Below are 21924 nucleotides of genomic sequence, written 5' to 3' on the forward strand. Positions count from 1 at the left end.
AGATATTATCAGGGAATAATTAGGCTCATTTCTCATACCTTCCTGATGCTGAATTACAGGTATTAGTCAACAACATAGCATGAAGGTGTTTGTGTTGAGAAATGGACAACCAAGCAGAAGGCTTTGGCAGCACACCCAGTTTGTGTGACCAATTATCTGGCCTAAAGGATTTTATTTGACTAGAGAACTGGTGTTCAGTTTCCAGTTTGCTTACTGACAATGATGGTTTTCATTCAGTTTTGTGACCTTTCACATTACCTAGCTCCCAAGAGACAGTATTCAGTCTTTGGAAATTGCAAAACTGTCATGCTGGAAACTTAGTCTTGTGTGAAAACACAAGGAATACAAACAGTATATGAGTGTAGGAGCTCAAAAATAGATCAGCCTGATCGGGGAAGGAACTTTAATCTTGGTCGGACCTTAAAGATCATCTAGCTCCGAACCCACTGCCCCTGGCAGGGACACTTTCCACAAGATCAGGTTGCTCAAACTGGAGCAAAACTGGATCAAAGTGAGGGATAAGCAGGGCTAAATAAAGATAGGAACGCTCTCACAGTGTGTAGGTGTAAGCTGGCAGTAAGTGCTGCTCTGTTAAAATCGCTTTTAAGCAACAAAGGCTTCTCTGAGGAAGCACTGCTGGTTTCAAGTACCCTTATAGGTGAGAATAAGTGATAAAAAAGGAGCAAATACTAGTCCAAAGAGGAGAGAGCTGTGGGACAGCCCTGGCCACTGCACACTGGGCTTCCTATGAGAGAATCCCACACAGGGATTCCTATGAGAGAACTAGAGGGACCTATGGACATTAGGAATATGTTCTTTGGACATTAGTAAGCTCTTTACTACAGTGTTACCTCCTGGAACAGGTTGCCCAGGGAAGTGGTGGCTGCCCCATGTTTGCAGGCATTCAATATCAGGCTTAATGGGGCCCTGAACAACCTGAGCTAGTGAGGTATATCCCTGCTTAGTGCAGAAGGGTTGACCAGATGTCGTGTGAGGGTCCCTTCGAACCCAGTTCATTCCATGAGTCTATGATTACGTGTGCGGCGAAGCAAGGAGATGCTGAACGTCACATGCCAGGTTTAGATCATGCAGCATGCCTGAGCCCTTCACACTGACTGGGCCGTTGAGATTGGCCCGGCTGGCGCCGTTCCCGCCTCTGCGCCCCATTGGCCGGCACCAGGAGGCGGGCGAGCAGCCGCGGCCGGCCCATGCGCGGTAGCCGGAGGCGACCTGGCTTCCTGTTTGCGCCTCTCCGCTTCCGGGTCGTCGGGGAGCGTTCGGCGGTTGCCGTTGGGGCCGCGGTGCTGCCTGAGCCGGAGACGGCGGAGTGCGGCCACCGCCGCTCGGGCGTGGGGCGGGTGGGCGGGAGGGACGCGGGAGCGGCAGCACCCGCCGCACCCGCCGCCGGGGCGGTATAGCGCGGCGGGGCCAGGGGAGGGCCGCGGGGAGGCGGCGGCGGCGGCCTCCGCCGAGGCCTGGGCCGGTCCGCCGCCGCCGCCGCTCGGCCGATGCGCCGGGAGATCCCGCCATGGACAAGATCCTGGAGGGGCTGGTGAGCTCGTCGCACCCGCTGCCGCTGAAGCGGGTAATCGTGCGGCGGGTGGTGGAGTCGGCGGAGACGCCTTTGAGCCAGGCGCAGTGCCGCGCCATGTTCGCCCTCAGTACCCGGCTGGTGTTACAGGGCCCCGACCCCTTCCAGCGGCAGGTGGGGCGGCAGGTGCTGGAGGCCTACGGCCGCTACCATCGCGCCGAGTTCGAGGCCTTCTTCAACCGCGGGCTCGTCCTCGGTCTCCTGCAGCGCGGCTACGGCGAGCTGAGCAACCGCGACCCCGCCATCCTCGACTACATCCAGGCGGGGCTACGCCTCATCATGAGCTGCCCCTCGGTGTTGGAGCTCTTTGAACTGCTGCAGGTGGAGGCGTTGAGGCTGGTATGCGAGCGGCCGGCGCCGCCGCTCTGTGCCCGCCTCTGCCAGCTGCTGGGTGACTTCCCGCAGTGTTTGCCCCGCGGCAGGAAGCTCTCGCTCGCCTTCTGCCAGCAGCTGGTGCGCAGCATCGCCCACTTCCAGAGCCAGGGCAGCCGGGAGGCCGAGCTGCGCCTCTACGTCTCGCAGGTGACGCAGGTCAGCGGGCTGTTGCGGAGCGTCTGGAAGGCCGAGCCCGACACGCTGCTGCCCTCCCTGCAGGAGCTTTTCGCCGTCATCTCCGCTGCCGGTGAGAGCCGTTGCCCGCCTGGGAGGCAAGCAGGAGAGTGGGAGCGTAGCGTAGGTGCTGAGGGAAAAGCAAAGTTCTATTGCTAGCACCGGTCGCTTTGCAGGCAGTGTCTTGAAACCGTTGATTTCATGCCTAGACACTGAAGTGCAGGTTTTTTGTTTTAGAGTACGCAAAGGGTTGTTTCCTTTTACTTTTCTTTAAGTTTTCCCCCAAACAAAAACTAGAGGGGAGGTGGTGCTGCAGAGCAGCGTGTTTTTTTAGAAAACTACCGTTGCAGTGCTTTATATGGTAGACTGGAACACAGCTTTGGGTGTCCCGTTAGGGAGAAAAAGCGGTATTAAAAGCAGCCCTTCTTCCTTGTTCTATCCAGAGGGATGCCTTCAGTCTCAGAACTGTTTAGTCTACGAAAGTGGAATGTTTGTAAGGAGTGCATAAAACTAGGGTATCATAGGAAGGATTCACTGCCTGAGTCATGTAGGTGCAATGGTAAATAGATCCCTTCTGACCTCAGAAATCTATGAGGTGCTTTATTAGCTTACATTGGAAAGTACCGTTGCAGTTGGGGCACCTGGGAAACTTCACATTCTAATATTGTTTAGTCTTAACTGGTTTGGTTAGCAGACAGTCATTGTGATGGGAAATAGCTGCATTGGGTTCCTAACCATAACATCAAATATGATGGTCACTTGTAAGGTGATAAAACCCCACTTCCAGCTCTCCTGTTGGAGGAGGAAGTTGGCAGATAATTGCTGTCTTAAATAGATATTTGATGAACCAAAGGAGTTTGTAGCTTAGTGTTATTCATTGTCCTGAATCCATTGAAAGTTTTTAATTTGGTTTGTGATAACAGAATGTTAAATGTAGGATAGATTTATCGTCTGAAAACTTTACAACTACAGTGAAGTTGTAGCGTAGATAAAGTACACTTTCTTTGGGAGTTTTCGATTTCTTACCTTGTGTCATGTTCAACTGTTGCAGATACTTCATTTGAACCTTCTGTTGCACTGGCAAGTCTTGTGCAGCACATACCATTACAGATGATTACAGTACTCATCAGGAGCCTTACTACAGATCCAAATGTGAAAGATGCGAGTATGACTCAAGCTCTGTGCAGGTACTGTATTTCTTAAAGAGGAGAAAAGTCTCCATTTCTTATTCTTGCTTCTTTTTTTTTTAAGGTATTGGTTGCTTAGGTTTCATTTAAAAAAAAAAAAACAACAAACAAATAAAAGAACACCCCACAATCAAAACGTCTTACCCCTTTTCAAGTGGCATCCTATGTTACATTGTTTAGAATGTCAAGGTAGTCTGTGTTTGTGATGCTATGGATGCTGGTTGCTGTCTTCATCGTTAATGTGGCTTCTTATTCTTTGCTAGGGTAGATGAAGAAGAAAAAGTTAAATAGAAACCAAGAGGATGCCTTTTAAAGCTCCCACCTTAACAGAGACAGCATAAATAGGGAACTTTGAGGTTTACAGTCGAGCTGAGAAACAAAGCCTTCTGTTCAGTTGCCTTTTCTGCTTTTTCAAAGAGCAGAGTGGCTCTCTCACATGATTGTCTTACCCATCATCTCCTCTGCAGAGAGAAGATAGTTAGAAATGAGCTTTACTGTTTATTTCTGAGGGTTCTTTTCTGCTTAGGTATCTTAATGATTTTCTACTGGGATTCACAAGGGACAGCCTCTGTTTCCATCCTCACTCAAGCCTCTAGAGTTTTCTTGGTTGTTGTTTGAATAATGGAATAGAAATGATGTGAAAACAGTTGCGCATTATGCTGCCTGTCACTCATCTAAACATGAGTCAACACTGAGATTAGTAATACTCATAACAGCCTGTGATTCAGATTGCAGTCTTGGTCAGTATCTTCAGAAACATGAATAATGGTGATGCAGGAAGATGCCAGGTAAAGATGAAAACCTTCAAGTTCTTAATTTTTTTTAAAACCTAGGGAAGAGGCTGTTACTAAGCCCTGAAGGGTAGAAAATGATTAAAGCAGTTAAGCAGGAGGCTGTGAGAAATTTGTGTTGTTTGAAAAGCAACTTCTGAAAAATTTTACAACTAAAAACTTACTATCTGCTGTATTTTTTTCACCTGCATCCATTTGAGTGTAGTGTAATACATTCATGTAGAGCAGCACTTATATGTTGGTGAAATACTGAAGTTTTTTCACATTGAAAACATTCCCTATACTTATATTGACTTGAGAAGCCATAATTAAATTGAAAATATAATTAAATAGAAGAAGCAGCATTAACATCAGTTTGGCATAAGGCATCATTTGGGGACTGAACAGTTTTGAACTGGGAGCTGGGAAATTCAGAGGGATTTGTGCATGCTAATAAATTGCCAGTGATGTGCTTCTCTCCATGTTAGTGCAGTTTTAAGATTTTTTTGTTATTACCTGCTTCAACACAATGTGATTGTATGATTGTCGCTGTAGAATGGCTTCTCTATATGCCTTTGCTTAGGGAAGTAATGCAGTGCTGAGCTTTGGGTATAACACAAGCTGTTGTTCCTCTTACTTTTGAGAGGGTAGTACAGTCTTACTTGCCTTGTTTATTCTTGGAAGTAATACTTGATTTTAAGAGCCTCTAGTTCTGTTCCATGGAACTAACATTTTTGGTGCCCTTTGTTTTTGTGTGTAGATACTCAGGTCAGTGGTTGTATTCAGTTTCTTTTTCTACCTCTGCCAACCCTTTGCAGTAATTACTCTCTTCTGGTTTAGAGGAGTAATTGTAAAGAGGATAAAGCAGCTGCAATGTCTGGAGCATCAAATGACAGTTATTGTCATCAGGCTTTCATCATTCCCAGGAGATGGAGAACTTGGGCACAACAAGGTCTCCAGATGAGTCAACAGAGCTCTGGTGACTGCAAGTTAGAGAGCTTGTTGCTCAGTTCCTAAGGATGACTTCCATGGCACTGCAGAGTCTGGCTCAGGTTGAACACGGATTAGTAAATCTGTAGTCAGAAGACTAATTGATTTAATCACTTCACTGAGGTGTTACACTAGGCACAGATTTTAAGGAGAAAGGGTGCTTGCTTGTTGGCAACATTGATCTGTTTTTAATTGGCTGAGTTGTTCTTAAGCTCAGCTGAATCATGAAACCTTACCTGAAGCATCTGTGAGGAAAAGCAGAAAATAGTTGACTCCTCTGGAATATATGCTTACTTTAAGGGTTTACTTCAGAGAAAGTTTACTGCAGATACTCAATTTACACTTTAACACAAATAATCTTTAAGAGAAACTGAAAATTTTGCAAAGTAAAACTTCAGACGTGACTACTCCTTTTGTCCTGTTGGTAAGAATGTAAACTACTGTAAAAAATGTGATTTTTTTTTTTTTTTGAGAGTGCCTGGTAGTTGAAGGACTTTCTGCTTTTGTTTTATTGTTGGGGTTTCTTTTCCTGATCTGAGGGATTTGCACCTGAGCTGCCAAATTCTTTGATGTGGCTAAGAAGATATTTTATGTCTGGCTGAAGTTACACAGATAAATTTTCTTCTCCCTAGCAATATCAGAATTAGTGGCATGTATGAGCAAGTCTGCTGCCTGTATTTTAGGGTGGTATGAGGCAGACAGTCCTGTTGAGGGTTTTAAGGTTATTTTCATCTGGTCAGACTCAAAAAGCAGCCTCTGTTCTTAATCAGGATCATGCCCTGTATTAGTATTTGCCTTTGAATAAAAAATGAGTCATTGATTGCACAAAGCAGGAGCCAAGTAAATGCAATCCAAAGAGGGTTTAGTAACCAAAAAATTCATTCTTTAGCTACCAGATCGCATATTTGATGCTAAAAAGCATGTCCTAAAAAGGACAGTCTCAAAAATGTCTGCAAAGCATACTTCTGTTTCTTCTTCTGGCTTTCATTTCTGCACTTAAGAGCCTTGACTCTACTTTTAAGAAGAGAAACATACTTAAAGGAGGGAATTCTCTTTGTAGCAATTATCAGAGAACAAGGCTTTTCTTTACAAGGTTAATCTTACTGAAATGATAGCTGTTGTCCCATTAGTAACAACGTTGAATACTTGAGTAGTTAATTGGAGATGACCCAGGATGGCCCATCACATAACCACAGCAATGGGCTGGAACATGGGGAGCTCCATCTCCCACCCAAAACCAGATTTTCATTTGGAGTTTGTGAGTCATTGTGGTTGAAAGTGCACCTACTTTAAAGATGGTAATTAGGTAGTTTAGAACAGTGATTCTAATGTAGGACTCTATAGAATACTCTACACTTGTCTGAAAAGTTAATTAAGAAACACATATATTGTCATTAGGCATAATTTAACTGTGCAGGTGTTTGTGCCACTACTGAAAAAAATCAAGCTTACAAATGGAGGAGGAGATTTGGAGACTACAACTATGAGGTTTGAGGCCTGGTTTTAGGTTGAGGTTAAGTCTTTGCAGGCAGAAGCAATTGTAGCATTCTTTTTTTGATTCCCTTAAAACCTGATTCAGGTTTTAAGTGGTATGACCTTAAGATACTGTCTCAGAATTGCTTCTACTAATTTGCTTAAGTGTCAGTGTAAATTGTGTATTAATTTAGAAAGATAAAGTACCTCTGGTTTTCGTTATGGATATCTGACTATATTTCCTAGGCATAGATAAAGTCTCTTCACATTTCTTTTTTCATAGAATCATAGAATTGTCAGGCTTGGAAGGGACCTCAAAGATCATCCAGTTCCAATCCCCCTGCCATGGGCAGGGACACCTCACACTACAGCAGGTTGCTCACAGCCACATCCAGCCTGGCTGCAAAAACCTCCAGGGATGAGGCTTCCACCACCTCCCTGGGCAACCTGTTCCAGGGTCTCACCACCCTCATGGGGAAGAACTTCTTCCTGACATCCAATCTGAATCTCCCCATTTCTGCCTTTGCCCCATTCCCCCCAGTCCTATCACTACCTGACATCCTAATAAGTCCCTCCCCAGCTTTCTTGTCGGTCCCCTTAAGATACTGGAAGGCCTCAATAAGGTCTCCTCAGAGCTGTCTCCTCTCCAGACTGAATAACCCCAACTCTCTCAGTCTTTCTTAGCTGCAGTGACATTTTTCCTTTTGGGGCACAGATAAATTTCAGCTATTATAATATCCTTGTAGCTCCTGCTGCAATGTATTTTAAATTACCAGATTTACCTTTTTAACTGAGAATATGAGCTGGTTTCCAGGAATGTAGCTCTGAGTTCAAGAAACTTCCTTTTCAGATTTGAACTCGGTAGTCTGTTTGGTCAGGTTTAAAGGGGGTGTTGCCAGGTACAGGAACGTTTCCACCCTCAGTAGCAAATTTCTTACCATCAAATCAAAACACTAGCTTAGTGTTTGTAAACCCAGGGTTCATATTCTTAAATGAGTAACAATAGTATACATAATACTTAATTTTGTATGTGTACGTATTTGAAGGGGGGGAGGGTTGTATTTACTTTTGTTGTATTAAATAGGTAATAATGACTTGAGATAGAATTAAAATTATTTTGCTACCTGGCTAACATTCTTGCATTACTTCTTGTAAGTCTCTGTGTAAGTGTCTTAACTGTCAAGGTAATATGTAGGATTTTTTTTGCTGAGATGAAAATTAGTGGCATATTAGGGGTTTGGTTTGTTATATTTTTATTTTCTTTTTCATTGATCTTTCAGAATGATTGACTGGTTGTCCTGGCCTCTGGCTCAGCATGTGGAAACATGGGTTATTGCACTGCTCAAAGGCTTGGCTGCAGTCCAGAAATTTACCATCCTCATTGATGTCACTCTGCTTAAGATTGAATTGGTATGTTGGAATGTTGGAAAGAAAACCAAACAACCTACCTTTCCAAACTGAAGGAGAGGGGAAAGAATTTGCTACATCTATGTAGTTGTGTAGCATCTTTTGTATTACTACAGATAATATTTACTATTCTGCAAAGATGATCTAAATGTATCTCTAGCTTTCAGTTACATGTAGTGTTTCTGTCTGTTTCAAATGACTGTGGAGTTGGAGATCTATTTACATTTTTACTGAAATTTCACTTTCTAGACTTACAGAAATGAATGTGGATTTTTTTTCCAGGTCTTTAATCGACTTTGGTTTCCTCTAGTGAGGCCTGGTGCCCTTGCTGTCCTTTCCCACATGTTACTTAGTTTTCAGCATTCTCCAGAAGCTTTTCATTTGGTAAGTTACTAAACAAATGGTCTTCAGTTCTTGGAAATGTCATTGAAGTGTGATTTCTATAGTGGCTATAAAGAGTAACAGAATCGATGCACTTGAATTTCCTTTGTTTCAAGGTTTCAAAGTAAGATTTTTGTGGTTCACAGGCCACTAGGCTTTCTGACTTCTAGGTTTGACCAGTAATCTATAACTGGGAATGAGTATTGTTCTTCTTGCTGTGTGCTTGTTTCTGGCAGTAGCATCTGGATACTGTATTCTATCTTAGTATACTTCTGGAAAGCCATTTTTTTTGTGGTGTGTAGTCTGCTGATAAAGTTGAGCTGCAAGAACAACTGCTTGGGGAAACAAAATAACCAATTATTTGCTAGTTATGAACTAGTTACCCTGGATAGGTGCATGAGACTGCAGAGGCCTTTGCTTGAAGCAAGCTAAGCTATTTGTGTTTTGATGTAGGTATGAGCAAACAGAAGGATACTGTTTTTAATGGCCACTCTTCAATATACAGTTCATCAGTTAAAGCAGTAGAATAATTAGGATATGAGAATGATTGTTCATATTAGTACAGCAAGTCATCAGGACTTCATCAATACCATTTTCCCTCCGTTTACGCAACCTTCTTCACTATCCTTTTTTGAGCTACTGTTGTCATTTCATACCCTATAGAATTTTCTTGCACTTGAACTACTTGTTGACTTTTTTAGTAGTAAATGGTCTGAACATAAAATGATTAAATACACATTTGATAAAAATGTTTGTTGCAGTGCATCTAAGTTAACTTTCCTCCTTCCAGTGCTTGAGCATCAGTAAAAAACATGTCATTTATGTTAATAGCAGAAAAACACTGGTTTGCACTTACATGTAGAACTTAATCATGATGTGGAATTGTAAAATCTACTGACATACACAATTTTAATTCAACCTCAGGCTAGAAGTGATATTTCTCTGTGATCCAAGTGTAACTTCAGCATCATGCAGCATGCTATAAGTACGAATTTGGCTCTCAATTTTAGAGCTGAGAACCTTTTCTCCGTTCTTCCCATGTGCTTTGTGCAAAATTACTGTCTGTCTCTCATTCTTGGGGATCAACAATTACTTGCTTATTGCTGTATACCCACATACAGAAAGCAGAAGAGGGACGTTTTTCATTGCAACTTTCACTGTTGGCTCTGCAGTACACTGAACAGTTCATCTTTGTGTTTTTTGGATTAGTAGATATATTGCTTACCAAAAGAATAGGGTTTATTTCTCTGAGGTATAAAAATATTCCTTATACTTGGAACGAATGATAGTTGAAAAAGTGACAAATGAGTATTTTGCACCTGAACTGGTTTACTTTGGTATGTTGAAGTATATTAATTGTTACAATTTATATACTTTTCTGGCTATCATATTAATGTAAATTCTGTTCTGTTTCATGTCTTTACTACCAAACAATTTGTAATCTAACTTGCAATGAGAAATTATTCCATCCACTTCTTTCACAGGAAATCCATTTTGATCACTTGGGAACTGACAGAGGTATCTAAATTGTTGTGATTCACTGTGGACAGTCCTTACTCAAAAGGACTGCATTGACATAACCTTCTACTTGATTTAACATTTCTATTAGTCTCATTCGTTTAAAAACACAAGAGAGCTGAGCTGAAGAAGGGCAAGGGGGTGGAATAAACATTTCTGATTTGTACCCAATTTAAAATAATAGTCTGAACTAAACCATAGATATGGTAATGTGAGGAAGGCTTTTTTTAGCTTGTAGTAAATTCATCCTGGTTTATTGAGCCTAGCTCCCTTCCTCACTAGGTGGAGCTGTGAGCCAATTTCCCTCTTGTAAATTGAAATCACAATAATTTATTCACTTTGCTTCACATCTGAGAAGCTAAATTCTGTTTAAGGAGAGTTTTGAGTTTTGTTTTAAAACTTTATCTATCATTAGAACAGGTTACTGTACTGTTAGTGGAGGCACAAAAGCAAAATGTTTGCTGTTGATGTCCTTAAGATGAGCATGTTGGACCCTTGACTGTTTAAAAGCTTACCATGCATTTCCTAAGCTCATAAAGTTCCAAAACTTGGTATGTGAGGTAAAGAGATCATTGAATAATTAATTATGCTGTTTGGCAATTGTCATGAGTAAAGAATAGTGCATGTTTGTCAAGTCATTGTTTCTCAGTCACTTATTTAAGAACAAAAGTCCTCTGTCATTCGGCATGTGTAAAACAGTGAAGTTGTTTGTAGAACAGAAAAGCTGAACAAATGCAATTAATACCCTTTTTTGTTGGTTTGTTTTCCCATTCAGATTGTCCCACATGTGGTCAGCTTGGTTCACTCCTTCAAAAGAGATGGCTTACCTTCCAGTACAGCCTTTCTGATGCAGTTCACTGAGTTGATACACTGTATGATGTATCATTATTCAGGATTTCCCGAGCTCTATGAACCCATTCTGGAAGCTGTTAAGGTATATTAGGAGTGCTAAAAGGATGGAATGGTTTTGTTTAGTTTACCCAAATATGGAAGCTATAATCCTGCAGATCTCAACATCCACTAAGAGAAAGAAAATTTGTCCTGGTTGTCCATGAGATGATTATAGCAGGCTTTAAGAAAATCCTGAAACGAGATCCCTGGTTAAAAGTGCAATCTACTTTCTGAAGCTTCATGTAACTATTAGTATACTTATGTGAGACTTATTCTAGGCATTTAATTTCAAGGCAAGCTGGAAACAGTAACTCTTCAAATAGAAGTTCAGAGCACCAAAAGTGTTGAAATAGGTTCTAAAGTGTACTTGGCATGGTGTTATCTTCGGCTAGCCACCAAACAGCATTGTTAAGCCTTACGTTTTAGTACTGCAGTGAGTATTGCATACCTCTGAGGCTAAAGGATGCTGGTGGTGTTCCAAAGCAAAATGCAGCTTTTAAAAATAAATAGTTAACTGCATTATGCTCTTAAAAATACCAAAACAACACCCTAAAACAAGTCAAAAAATTGGGGGGGCACACAAAAACAAACAAAACAACAGAAACCTCACACAGTTGCTTGTGTATTACTGCCTGATTTGCAGTGAAATGTTTTAGACGTTTAAAAGCTCTTGTCAATTTAATTCCAAGTTTTCTGAACTTGATTCATTCTTACATTTTGCTTTCTAGGAGGATAGAGGATGCTTTAGGCATCTCTTAAAACAAACTTCAAATTTGAGAGGTAGTTCTTTGTGGCAGTGAGGATTCTGTGAATATGCAGATCAGAGATGACCACCAGCCTCTTATTCCTGCAATTTGAGAGTTAAGCAAGCTTTGAAGAAGAGAGCTTTAGTGGGGGTTGTATCTTCTACCCTATCAGGGATAGCAAGACCCTGAAGGAGAGTGCAGGAGCATGTGAAGGCTGCTGAATGACAGTACCTATTTTAAAAGTAAATACAAAAACCTACTAAGTGTTAAATGTCTCTCTTACAGGATATGCCCAAACCTACTGAAGAGAAGATTAAGTTGATTCTCAGTCAGAGTGCCTGGACTTCTCAATCCAGTTCTTTGCCATCTTGTTTATCTAGACTTTCTGGGAAATCTGAAACTGGCAAGACAGGTCTAATTAATCTAGGAAATACTTGCTATATGAACAGTGTTATTCAGGCACTTTTTATGGCTACAGAGTAAGTCCTTTTTAACAGCTCTTCTCATTGCAAATTAACTATTGCAGTTGTTGTTGTATTCTTGCTTTACAATTAATATTGACGTGGGCTAAGTCAGCTTGCTAGAGCTGAATGGGTTTCATTGTACTCAATTATCAGTTGCTTTGTTAAAGTCCAGCTCTGCTAGTCTGCAACTGTAAACATGAAAAATCCTGATCCTTCTGTCCAGTGTCGAAAGGCACTGTCCTTTTTAACTCCTTGTCCTTTCTCCCTTCAGTACTGTAAAAGCTTATGGTTATGCTTTTGTTTTAGTCTGGAAGCTACTGAAATATGTTTTCTCTGTTAATAGTCCATTCTTACACATTTAAATGTTTAAAGAAAAAGGCTTTGTGCACTGTTAGCTCCTACTGTACAGTAGGTTTGCATCCACACTAGAGCAGAATCCAGGTATTGAAGGAGTGTGTTACATGTTCTGGTTTCTTTCAAACTGAAGTTATTACCTGAGCTGGACTGATAACTGTTGTTAGAAATCTAGCGAGGAAACTCATGTCTATCCCTCCTTATTTTTTCAGTTTCAGAAGACATGTTTTATCTCTGAATTTAAATGGGTGTAATTCACTAATGAGAAAACTACAGCATCTTTTTGCATTTTTGGCCCACACCCAGGTATGTCAGTGTATTTCAGCTGCTGTTCTTTAAGCTTAGCTCTGTATACCAAAATTTATTAACAAACATGATGCCATGGGTGTCCTCTTGAGCCTGTTAATGTAAATACAATGGGTTTGTAGGGGAATGAGTCTGCCTCCAACCATTCAGATGGTGTGGATTGACTTAGAAATCTCGATTTCACAAGCAGAACATCTTGACGTTGTCTTGTTTTTATAGTTGGGTGGTAACAGATTCTCTTTGAGAATCCAAAATTAAAAAATCCAACTTGATATGCAAGCTGGCTTATGTAACTTTCTAGGATAAACAGTCACTTACTGCCGTGGCTTTTACACTAGATTTTATTCTGGCTCAGATTCTAAAGTGGACTTTGTTAAATGTGCAGAGTATTTTGCTAGTGCTAGAAAGACATGAGACGCTTTTGTTCTCTTTGCATAGCAAGCTTATTATGAACGGGTTGAGACTGGATGGCTCCGAAAATAAATTGGTACTTGGGAAATATTGGGGGATTTTTAAGCTTGCCAGCAAGAACAGCAACTGCTATTGCATGTAACACCTGGTTGACACTCAGTACATGTTTAGTGTTCACATGCAGGATCCACTACTTTTCTTTTGTACTAGAGATGATTAGTACAAAATTAGTGGCTCTCTCGTCCTATGATTAAGTGATTTCAATGTTTGTACACCAGGTGTTTCATATGGTTCCTGTAGAATAATGTAGTCCAAAGTTCAGTGGTAATTACCAGAATAATGTACCCAGCTTTTAAAGTAGTTCTTATGTAACCTTGTCTGTCCCTCTCTTACATGAACAGAGGGAGGCATATGCTCCTAGAATTTTCTTTGAGGCTTCCAGACCACCATGGTTCACACCTCGATCCCAGCAGGATTGCTCAGAATATCTCAGATTCCTGCTAGACAGGTACAGTTCTTGTGCCATGGATGGGAATGCATCTACAGTTTTATCACAGAAAGTTGGAGCAGTCACGGTAGCAGTTCCACTGCATGAGCTGAGACTCATACAGGCCTCATCCCTGGCTGCCTCTGGTTTTCTGTTTGGTCTATGAAACGCTTTTCTTCCTGGGTTTAATCTGTAGTAAAGTCTGAGTACCATCTTGTATTCACATCATATAAAGTAGGATATAGTGGTAGCAATGTTCCAATTTTTTTTTTTTTTGCAAATCTGAATGTGGGTGTTTTGTTGGAGTCATGATCCCATTGTAAAATTAATGGGGTTGCTCCAAGATTTTAGTTTTGCATCTGGGATTTCATGTTGGTGGAGACAGCTACATTTCATACAGGTCCAAGAAGTCATGAAGAGATGTACGTGCATTTATAACCAGTTTAATAAGCAAATGTAACTATGGTACAGGAAAAGAAAAACCACAAACAAAATCAACCTGCATTTATTTGTCTTGCAGAGATGTGGTTTAAGTAATAGTGCTTTATGACATGTTCCACCTCTGGAGAGAGTTTATCTCAAAAGTGGAATACTGTTCTTTTCATTTCCCTTGTGTTGGGTTTCTCTTTGGATATTCTTGCTGTAGTTTCTTAACTTTCTTGGCTACAAAATCCTGACCTTTTCTTTTCTTTGGAAATAGTCTGGCACTAGATAAATAGCTACTTGTTCTCTTACAAACCAGTGCACTGGAGAACTGATTTATTAAGATAATGTAATGGTAAATAATAGAAACTTTGTTAGAGCGTGTTTTGTTTTTTTTTTTTAATACTTGCCAGTTCTCTCAGTTACATCCATTGTGTTTTGTTTTATATGTAATGAAACTTGCATTAAATGCATCTGTACTTCTCATACTGTTTTGGGTAGTACTGACCTGTATGGTTTAGCTTGCTTATATTGAAAATAGCAAATAGTTGGGGTTTTTTAATGTAAGACTATTCTATCCACTTTTTAAATTTAACTGGGGGGGGGGGGGGGGAAGTCTGATCTACTGCAGCAATATTTGTTTGAAAAATAACACAGCCACTTGGATTTATTTTTCTTTTGTCCTCAGGCTGCATGAAGAAGAGAGAACCTTGAAAGCACTGTCTTTAGCAAAGAATTCTGAAAGTATAATGAATGAAGAGTCCCAGACCCACGAAGCTGTTCATAAAGCACAAGTATTTGCTGAAGCACCTTGCATGGGAAGTGAGGAAAGAACGCTGATAGAGAAGATGTTTGGAGGAAAGTTAAAGACTATTATATGCTGTTTGAACTGCAAAAGTATGTCTCAAAAGGAAGAAGCCTTCACAGACCTTTCTCTGGCTTTCTGTCCTCCAACTTCCTTGGAGGATGTTGGCCCAAAATGTGTGGAACACTCTGAAGTGAAAGATGACTGCGTGGTGCAAACTAATACTTTAACAACTAGTCCTGCTGGAGAAATGCCACTCAGTAATTTGGAAGTAAATGGTGAACATGACACAGTCATGAATGAAGAAGCCATAAAAGATTTTTCTACTGAGCCAAACTCTGAGAATACCACAAATTCTGAACTCAGCAAAGTTCAAGATAATAGAGATGTGTTTCAGGGGCTAGTAGGTAAAAACACCCTGTCAGTTACAGACTTACTTAATTATTTTCTGGCACCTGAGATCCTCAGTGGAGACAATAAGTATTATTGTGAGAAGTGTGCCTCTCTACAGAATGCAGAGAAAACTATGCAAATCATTGAGGAACCTGAATACCTCATTCTCACTCTTCTGAGATTTTCATACGATCCAAAGTGTCACATAAGGCGCAAAATTTTGGACAATGTGTCTCTGCCACTTGTTTTGGAGCTGCCAGTCAAAAGAGCAACATCCCCTCTAGCTGTAGTTTCAGGTGGTTGGTCTGCTGGTGTGGAGATTTCTGATATTGGGGAAAACCTTGCTAAAAAACTGAAGCCCTCAGGTGCTGATGAAGTGACCTGCCCACAATTGGTGCCCTACATGCTAAGCTCTGTGGTGGTTCATTCTGGTGTGTCCTCTGAAAGTGGACACTACTATTCATATGCTAGAAACGTTACTGGGTCGGGGCCTTCAGGACTCTGTCACCAGTCTACAACTCTTTCTTTAGTTTCTCCTCAGGATAAGTTGTTGACAGAGGATAGTCCCTGTACTGTTATAGAAAATGATCTGGACTCTGAGATGCCAAGAGAATGGTTTCTGTTCAATGACAGCAGAGTGACGTTTACCTCATTTCAGTCAGTCCAGAAAATTACCAGTAGATTTCCAAAGGACACTGCTTATGTTCTGTTTTACAAAAAACAAAACAGCACCTGTGGATTCAACACCAGTTCAGCAAATGGACTCTGGGTGAATGGAGACCCTCCCTTACAGAAAGACCTCATGGATGCAATTACGAAAGATAACAAACTGTACTTGCAGGTAAGATGGAAACTGTATGTCAAGTGATCTCTTTAAAACTCACAAGAGACAGTGTAAAAGAGAAAACAAGTTAGCTTTTGAATGTTCTGGTGTATTCACCTTAGGAATCACTCATCTTGCTCCCATCCTCATGATGCTGAGCAGGTTTCGTAGTAATGTTGCCACCGTTAGGTGGGAAGCATCGAAGAAAATGGCTTAAACTCATTTCACTTTGAATTTTTAGTGGAGGTGTTCCCACAGGCTGTGTAATCCCTGTGTAATCTCTATGCAGGAGAAGCTTTCCAAGAGTTTTCATTTTTGTTGCTTTAATAAATTGTAAGAGTAGCTAAAGTATACTTCAGCTTCTCAGTGGTGTGCTTACTAATGCATTTTCATTTGGCATGAAGGTCTGTTTATAAACTCTGCTTGTCCAAAGTTGGAGCCACTAAAATGAAGATCTGATACCAGTGACTAGATTCCATATCATCTTTGCTGCCTGTTCTGCCTCTCTATGTGTAGGACCAGCACTGCCAGCTGGCCATTCCGTGTGGTCTGAGAACTTCACCCAGCTGTAGTCACCCCTTCAGCTGCCATTACAAAACACCACTGTGCTCCCCATGTTGTGCTCTGCTTTGAGCATTACTGCTGTGTGTTTGGATGGTGTACCAGTGGAAGTGTGTTTTACTGTGTGCTCTTTGGGTGAAGGTGTCCCTATAAGAGTTCTAGGCTCATGCAAATTAGAAACTCTAGATTCAGATTAGAAATGAACAGTAAATTTCACAGTGGAAAATCTGTTCTAATAGATACAGGTACTTTAGCAACAAATAAGGACTATGAGTTTCAACTGAAACTGTTGCTGTTTTCACACTGTGGTTAAAGCATTTGTGTCCTAACCATCTTTGCTGATGTGCCACCTCTCTTCTTCATTGTGCAAGGTAGTACAACAATGGGCTGGTGTTTCACCACCCTCACTGCAAAAAATATCTACCTTGTTTCTAGTCTGAATCTCCTCTTTTTTAGTTTAGAGCCATCATCCCTTGTCCTGTAGAAACAGGTCTTAATCGTTCTTACTAGCCCCCCTTTAAGTATTGAAATTCTGCATTACGGTCTCCTCTGAGTCTTCTCCAGGATGACAACTGCAACTCTCTCAGCCTGTCCTCATGGGGGTGCTCCAGCCCTCTGATAAAAAAAAAAGTCTTTTAAATAATTAACATTGATTTAATGATGACTACCTGGATATGTGCAGTGAAGGCTTTTCTCAGATCTGAAGAGATGCTATAGCTGTATGGAACAAGGAACATTTTCAGGGTATCAAGAAAATACTTTGTTAAATAATGAAATAGATCAGAGATTTCTTTAAGAATAAACATTTTCAAGACCACTTTGATACTATTTCTGGAATACCGTAAGAATTTAGTTACTTTCATGTTTTTTAATACTGCTGTATGCCTAGGACCAGTGAAATATCAGTATGATTTTATAAAAGGTGAAGTCACTTGGTGCACGAGCACAAAAGTTTGGTGTGGGTAATCCTCTGGACTAAAGCTCTCTCTACAGAACGTGTAGCTGAAGTATCACAGTGTATCAGAGGTTGGAAGGGACCTCAAGAGATCATCAGGTCCAACACCTCTGCCAGAGCAGGATCACTTAGGGTAGTCCACACAGGAATGCATCCAGGTGGGTTTTGAAAGGCTCCAGAGAAGTCATATAAACCTCACAGTCAATTTCTCTTAGAGCTCACTTGTGAAAGCCAAATTGCTGTTTCTTAAACTTTTCCTTTACAATTAAAAAAATTAAATATGTAGTCTCCCCAAAATGACATAAAATATTTTTTCCCAAGTACACAGTTGTGGGATTGGGATTTTTGTTTTGTTTTAGATTCTTCAGTATTGGTTTTCTTTGTAGTACTCAGTCTCAGAATTGTTGAGATACTGTCTTTTCCTCAGTTTAAATGAGGCTGAATGCTCAGTTCTTGTTTCTCTCAAATTAACACTAACGTTATTATATTTTTGAGAAGTCCCATTTGATTGTTATTCAGAGTTCTAAACCAATATTTTCCTGCTAAACTGAGAGTGCGCTTTGCCCTGAGAAAGCCTGTTCCAAAAAATTTCTAGCTTACTGCTTTTGTTTTACTATTGCATACCAGCTTACCACATGGTAAACGAAAAAAGTTTTCTCTTTAAGTAACAAAACCTGCAATGTGGGTAGCTCCCTCTCCAGTTAAAACAAATTAAAAATCCCATTCTGGGAACATGTGGAGAACAGGAGGGGGATGCTCTGCGTTATTCTGAGTTTGAGGAACTGTATTGGCTGTCAAGTTTTACTTACCTGATGTAGTGTAGTGTTTTGTCTAGTTTGGGGATAAAGTCAGGCAGAAAATATTCTGCATTTTTTTCAGAAGCAAGGATAGTTGTTGCAGAAATACCAGTGCTGTGTGCCATACCAGAAGAGTTTCATGCAAGTTAATATTAATCAAATCAATCTATACCTTGAGTGAATGAAGAAATGTGCTCATTTAGCCCAAACTAAATATAATAATAAAGCTGCATTTTACCTTTAGTTATTTTTAACATCAAATACATAAACGGTGCATGGGGTTTAATACCAATACTGTGTTCAGGAACTTTAATGATTGATAATTTGAATCACTGCTGCATGTTCCTTTTGTTTGTGCACATCTATTGAGCCCTTTTGTCCCTTACAGAAAGTATTTTCTACATGGTAGCAGTGAAGCATGATCTCAGCTGAGGATTATCCAGTTCTTAGTGCATTATGGCCGCTTAAAGACACCCTTCAGAAGTGGTTGACAAAAGTGGTACTTGCAGCTTATTTGCACTCTGTACTCAATGTGCTGCATGTCTCTAGAGCTGCAAGTCACCTCTTGCACTTCAGTCACATGCAGGGCACTGTGTGGCTGCTGTTCCTAGCAGTGCTGCTCCTCTCAGCTCTGTAAGGTAGCCTAGTGACATGGAAGAGTCAATGGCATTGTGAAAGGTAGGTCAGAGAAGACTCACACCAAGTCATGTAGCTGCATAGCTGTGCTAAAACCTCTTGCTGTCCAGTAACTGCAGTAAGGCAAATTAAAATAAATCCTGTGTCTAGCTAAATATGGCAAAAAAGTCTTAGCTATAAGACTCCAGTGTTCTCTGTTTCTACAGTTTTAATTTTTGTATTTAATAGAGCATAATCTGCAAGCTATTTTTGATGCTTAAATTCTTCTGTGGTACATTTTGTTAGGTAAAACTCAGCTACTCGGGTTTAAGAGGCATCAACTTGCTGGAAAACAGTTCTCTAGAGAGAGATGTAAGTGGAGGAGGGAATAATGAAAACTCCATTTCTGCTTTGGTGCTGTGCTTCATTAAAACAATTTTTCCTGAAATATCTTACAAAAAAGCTGGCCAGGTAGAGTGTAGGAAGTCTCTCACTATTTTTGAAGAGATTCTGTTCCAATCTCAACAGTTTTGCAGTGTAGCTTTTCAGCTAACCAGGCTATTTATACAAGGCTAGTTATTTTACATAAAATTTTCTGTGCATTTCTAATATTAGAAGCAAGTTTTCCATATTCCTTTCTTATTTCTAGCAAATTTACTTAGTTTTTGGTGTGTGTTATGGTAAGCAGATACATAAGAATTCACATATTGCTGGAGATAGTTGGAGGACACTGCCTACACAGACATTTCCTGAAGGACAGTATTAGGCTATCTTTTACATTTGGGAATGAGGATGCATTTCAGTCCTCAGCAGTGTGAAAGAGTTTCAAACTTAGTCTGTGTTTTTCTAAGAGGGCAGAGTAATTTAAGCCCACAAATACTATTTCTAGCACCTGTGAAAGTACATGGGAAGGCTGTTTAGTGCTTCCATGGTAGTATAATAGGAACAGTCTTCCAGGTCCTTGGCTCTGTTCCTTGCCTTCACCAGGAGGAGAGGAAGAAAAGCAGCAGTTCAAGGTGACCCATGTAATTACTGAAACCCTGTTAAAATTTCCTCTCATTGCCTTTGGGGAGGTATGTAGTGACAAAGTGTCATGTGAAGGAGTCTATCAGTATGAGCCTTAGTACTTGAATACTCTCATTTTGTTTCCTAGAGAAGTAAAGCCTGTACAGTCTGCTGTCTCTCTTCCAGAGCCCAATACCTGCCTTCCCTCTATTTTTTAAGCTCTTGGCCAGTTTGAGAAAAGAATACTAAAGGCAAGAAATGGCTGCAAGGTGTATGAGACTGGTTGGCCAGAGATAAAATAGTGTATGGTATCTCTAATGAGGGAAAAAAAGCCTGTGCTCATTCCCTTTTTAGATGCCTGAGAAGTCAGATGCATTCAGCTGAAAAAGCAGCTGGCAGGAAGCTGTGGTTTTTATTCCTGATGCTTCTGCAGGTACTTTTTACAGCATCTGACTCTCATTTTATGGAGTGCCTCAGAGTTCCTGAGACTACTAATGTTGAAACAGAGCTAGCAATTACCCATGAAAGTTAAAAAGCTGCACTGAATGGAAACTAAATAGCTTGTCCATCTTTTTGCCTTTCATCTGAGTAGGTTGTTACTCTGTGCAGTTGGAGTAGAATAAAGAACTGTATTTTAAATAATTAACATTGATTTGATGGTCTTGCCTATTGGGCATCCAAGAACAAGGGCATCTTAAAATTGGCGGGATGAAAATGATGTGAAACATACTAAACACGAATTTTAGCTCTCGATCAGCAGTCTAATTGTTTAGTGACATCCCACATTGCTGTGAAGTATGACTTTAGCATTAACTTCAATGGGTTTAATTATAAATCCCATATCCTTAATTATGTTCAACAAAATACAGCAATCTCAGGTTGGCAGTGGATGGCCAACTTGAAGTTCAACAGAGCCTAGGAGTCTGGAATTCAGTCATGTCACTTCAAAAGTGGTTTCAAAATTTAGTAGAAATAGAGGGGTTTGAGGTTGTTGGGGGTTTTTAAATTGTTTTTATTCTTCCCTTTCAGGAGCAAGAGCTTAGTGCTCGAACACAAGCACTGCAAGCTGCCTCAGCATCCTGCTCTTTCCGACCCAACGGATTTGATGACAATGACCCCCCAGGAAGTTGTGGACCGACAGGTGGAGGAGGAGGGGGTGGGTTCAGTACTGTTGGTAGATTAGTCTTTTGACTATGAAGACAACCTGGAAAACACTGGTTCCAAAGCAGCCCCATACTGCTGAGGACAACTCAAATACTGAACTTTATCAAATGTTGTACCAAGTTTTGAGACTTGATCCTTGCTCAAAAGCAGATGTTGGGGGGGTTTTGGTTATGTTGTATTTGAAATAAATAAGTGCATAATGGAAAAAAAAAACTACCTCTTAAAAATTCAGTTGTTTTTCTAGTAAAGTTGTGCTTGCCCAAAAGACAGAAAATGGAGATTTTTAAGTAGTTGCTAATGACACTGCATTGAACTGAACAAACGTGCTTACATCTGTGTCTATTATCCTCATCCACTGAATGAAGAAAGCTCATTTTTCACTCTTGATGGTATTGCTTTATGTGGAAATCCTTTCAGATGGGCTAAACTACATAGATGGTCTCTCACCCCCACCTTGTTTTCAAATCCAGTAGCTTTATGGATTTCCGGAGAGAATGCAATTTATAATGGAGGCAATAACTTCAATGTGACATGAGACAGTACTTTCCAGATGGAAAACTACTCAATACATTTCCACTGTAAATGTAAAGAAAAGAATAATTTATAAATATTTGCTAAGTTGTTTTCCAACAAAGTGCATGTTCAGTAGGAACAATGTTTTTAAATAGGAATTGTTAACTTTGTAGCATTTCTAATTGTTTTGAGGATTTTACAATTATTTCAGGGAATATATCTCAAGTGTGTTGGAAAGGATGAGATTTTGTATGTGCCTTGCAGTACTGTAATTTAAACTCTCTGAGGCTGCAGAACAGGGGGAAAGATGTTAGTAGTAATTCATTTATTTATTTTCGTCAGTAT

General features: G+C 40.5%; 1 protein-coding gene across 2 annotated transcripts; it reads left to right on the plus strand.

Moving 5' to 3' along the window:
• Positions 1–1528: 1528 nt before the first annotated feature.
• Positions 1529–21257, plus strand: USP38 (ubiquitin specific peptidase 38). Of its 2 annotated transcripts, XM_054392266.1 has the most exons (10): positions 1529–2213; positions 3192–3327; positions 7841–7970; positions 8250–8351; positions 10642–10800; positions 11789–11982; positions 12534–12627; positions 13440–13546; positions 14637–15987; positions 20932–21257. In XM_054392266.1, exons 1-10 carry the CDS (start codon positions 1529–1531, stop codon positions 21091–21093), a joined length of 3120 nt encoding a protein of 1039 aa, XP_054248241.1. In that variant the 3' UTR covers positions 21094–21257. The 2 variants fall into 2 exon arrangements, with proteins under 2 accessions (XP_054248241.1, XP_054248242.1); XM_054392267.1 differs by lacking the exon at positions 8250–8351.
• The last annotated feature ends 667 nt before the right edge of the window (positions 21258–21924 follow it).

The sequence above is a fragment of the Indicator indicator genome, chromosome 25, assembly GCF_027791375.1.
Source record: "Indicator indicator isolate 239-I01 chromosome 25, UM_Iind_1.1, whole genome shotgun sequence".
Classification (NCBI taxonomy): Eukaryota; Metazoa; Chordata; class Aves; order Piciformes; family Indicatoridae; genus Indicator; species Indicator indicator.

Bases quoted from the DNA above. Each gene is read 5' to 3' on its own strand.
- USP38 (XM_054392266.1), top strand. From the start codon at position 1,529: ATGGACAAGATCCTGGAGGGGCTGGTGAGCTCGTCGCACCCGCTGCCG. The intron at 7,971-8,249 runs GTATGTTGGAAT...TTTTTTTTCCAG, and splicing joins CTCTGCTTAAGATTGAATTG to GTCTTTAATCGACTTTGGTT. The intron at 12,628-13,439 runs GTATGTCAGTGT...TTACATGAACAG, and splicing joins CATTTTTGGCCCACACCCAG to AGGGAGGCATATGCTCCTAG.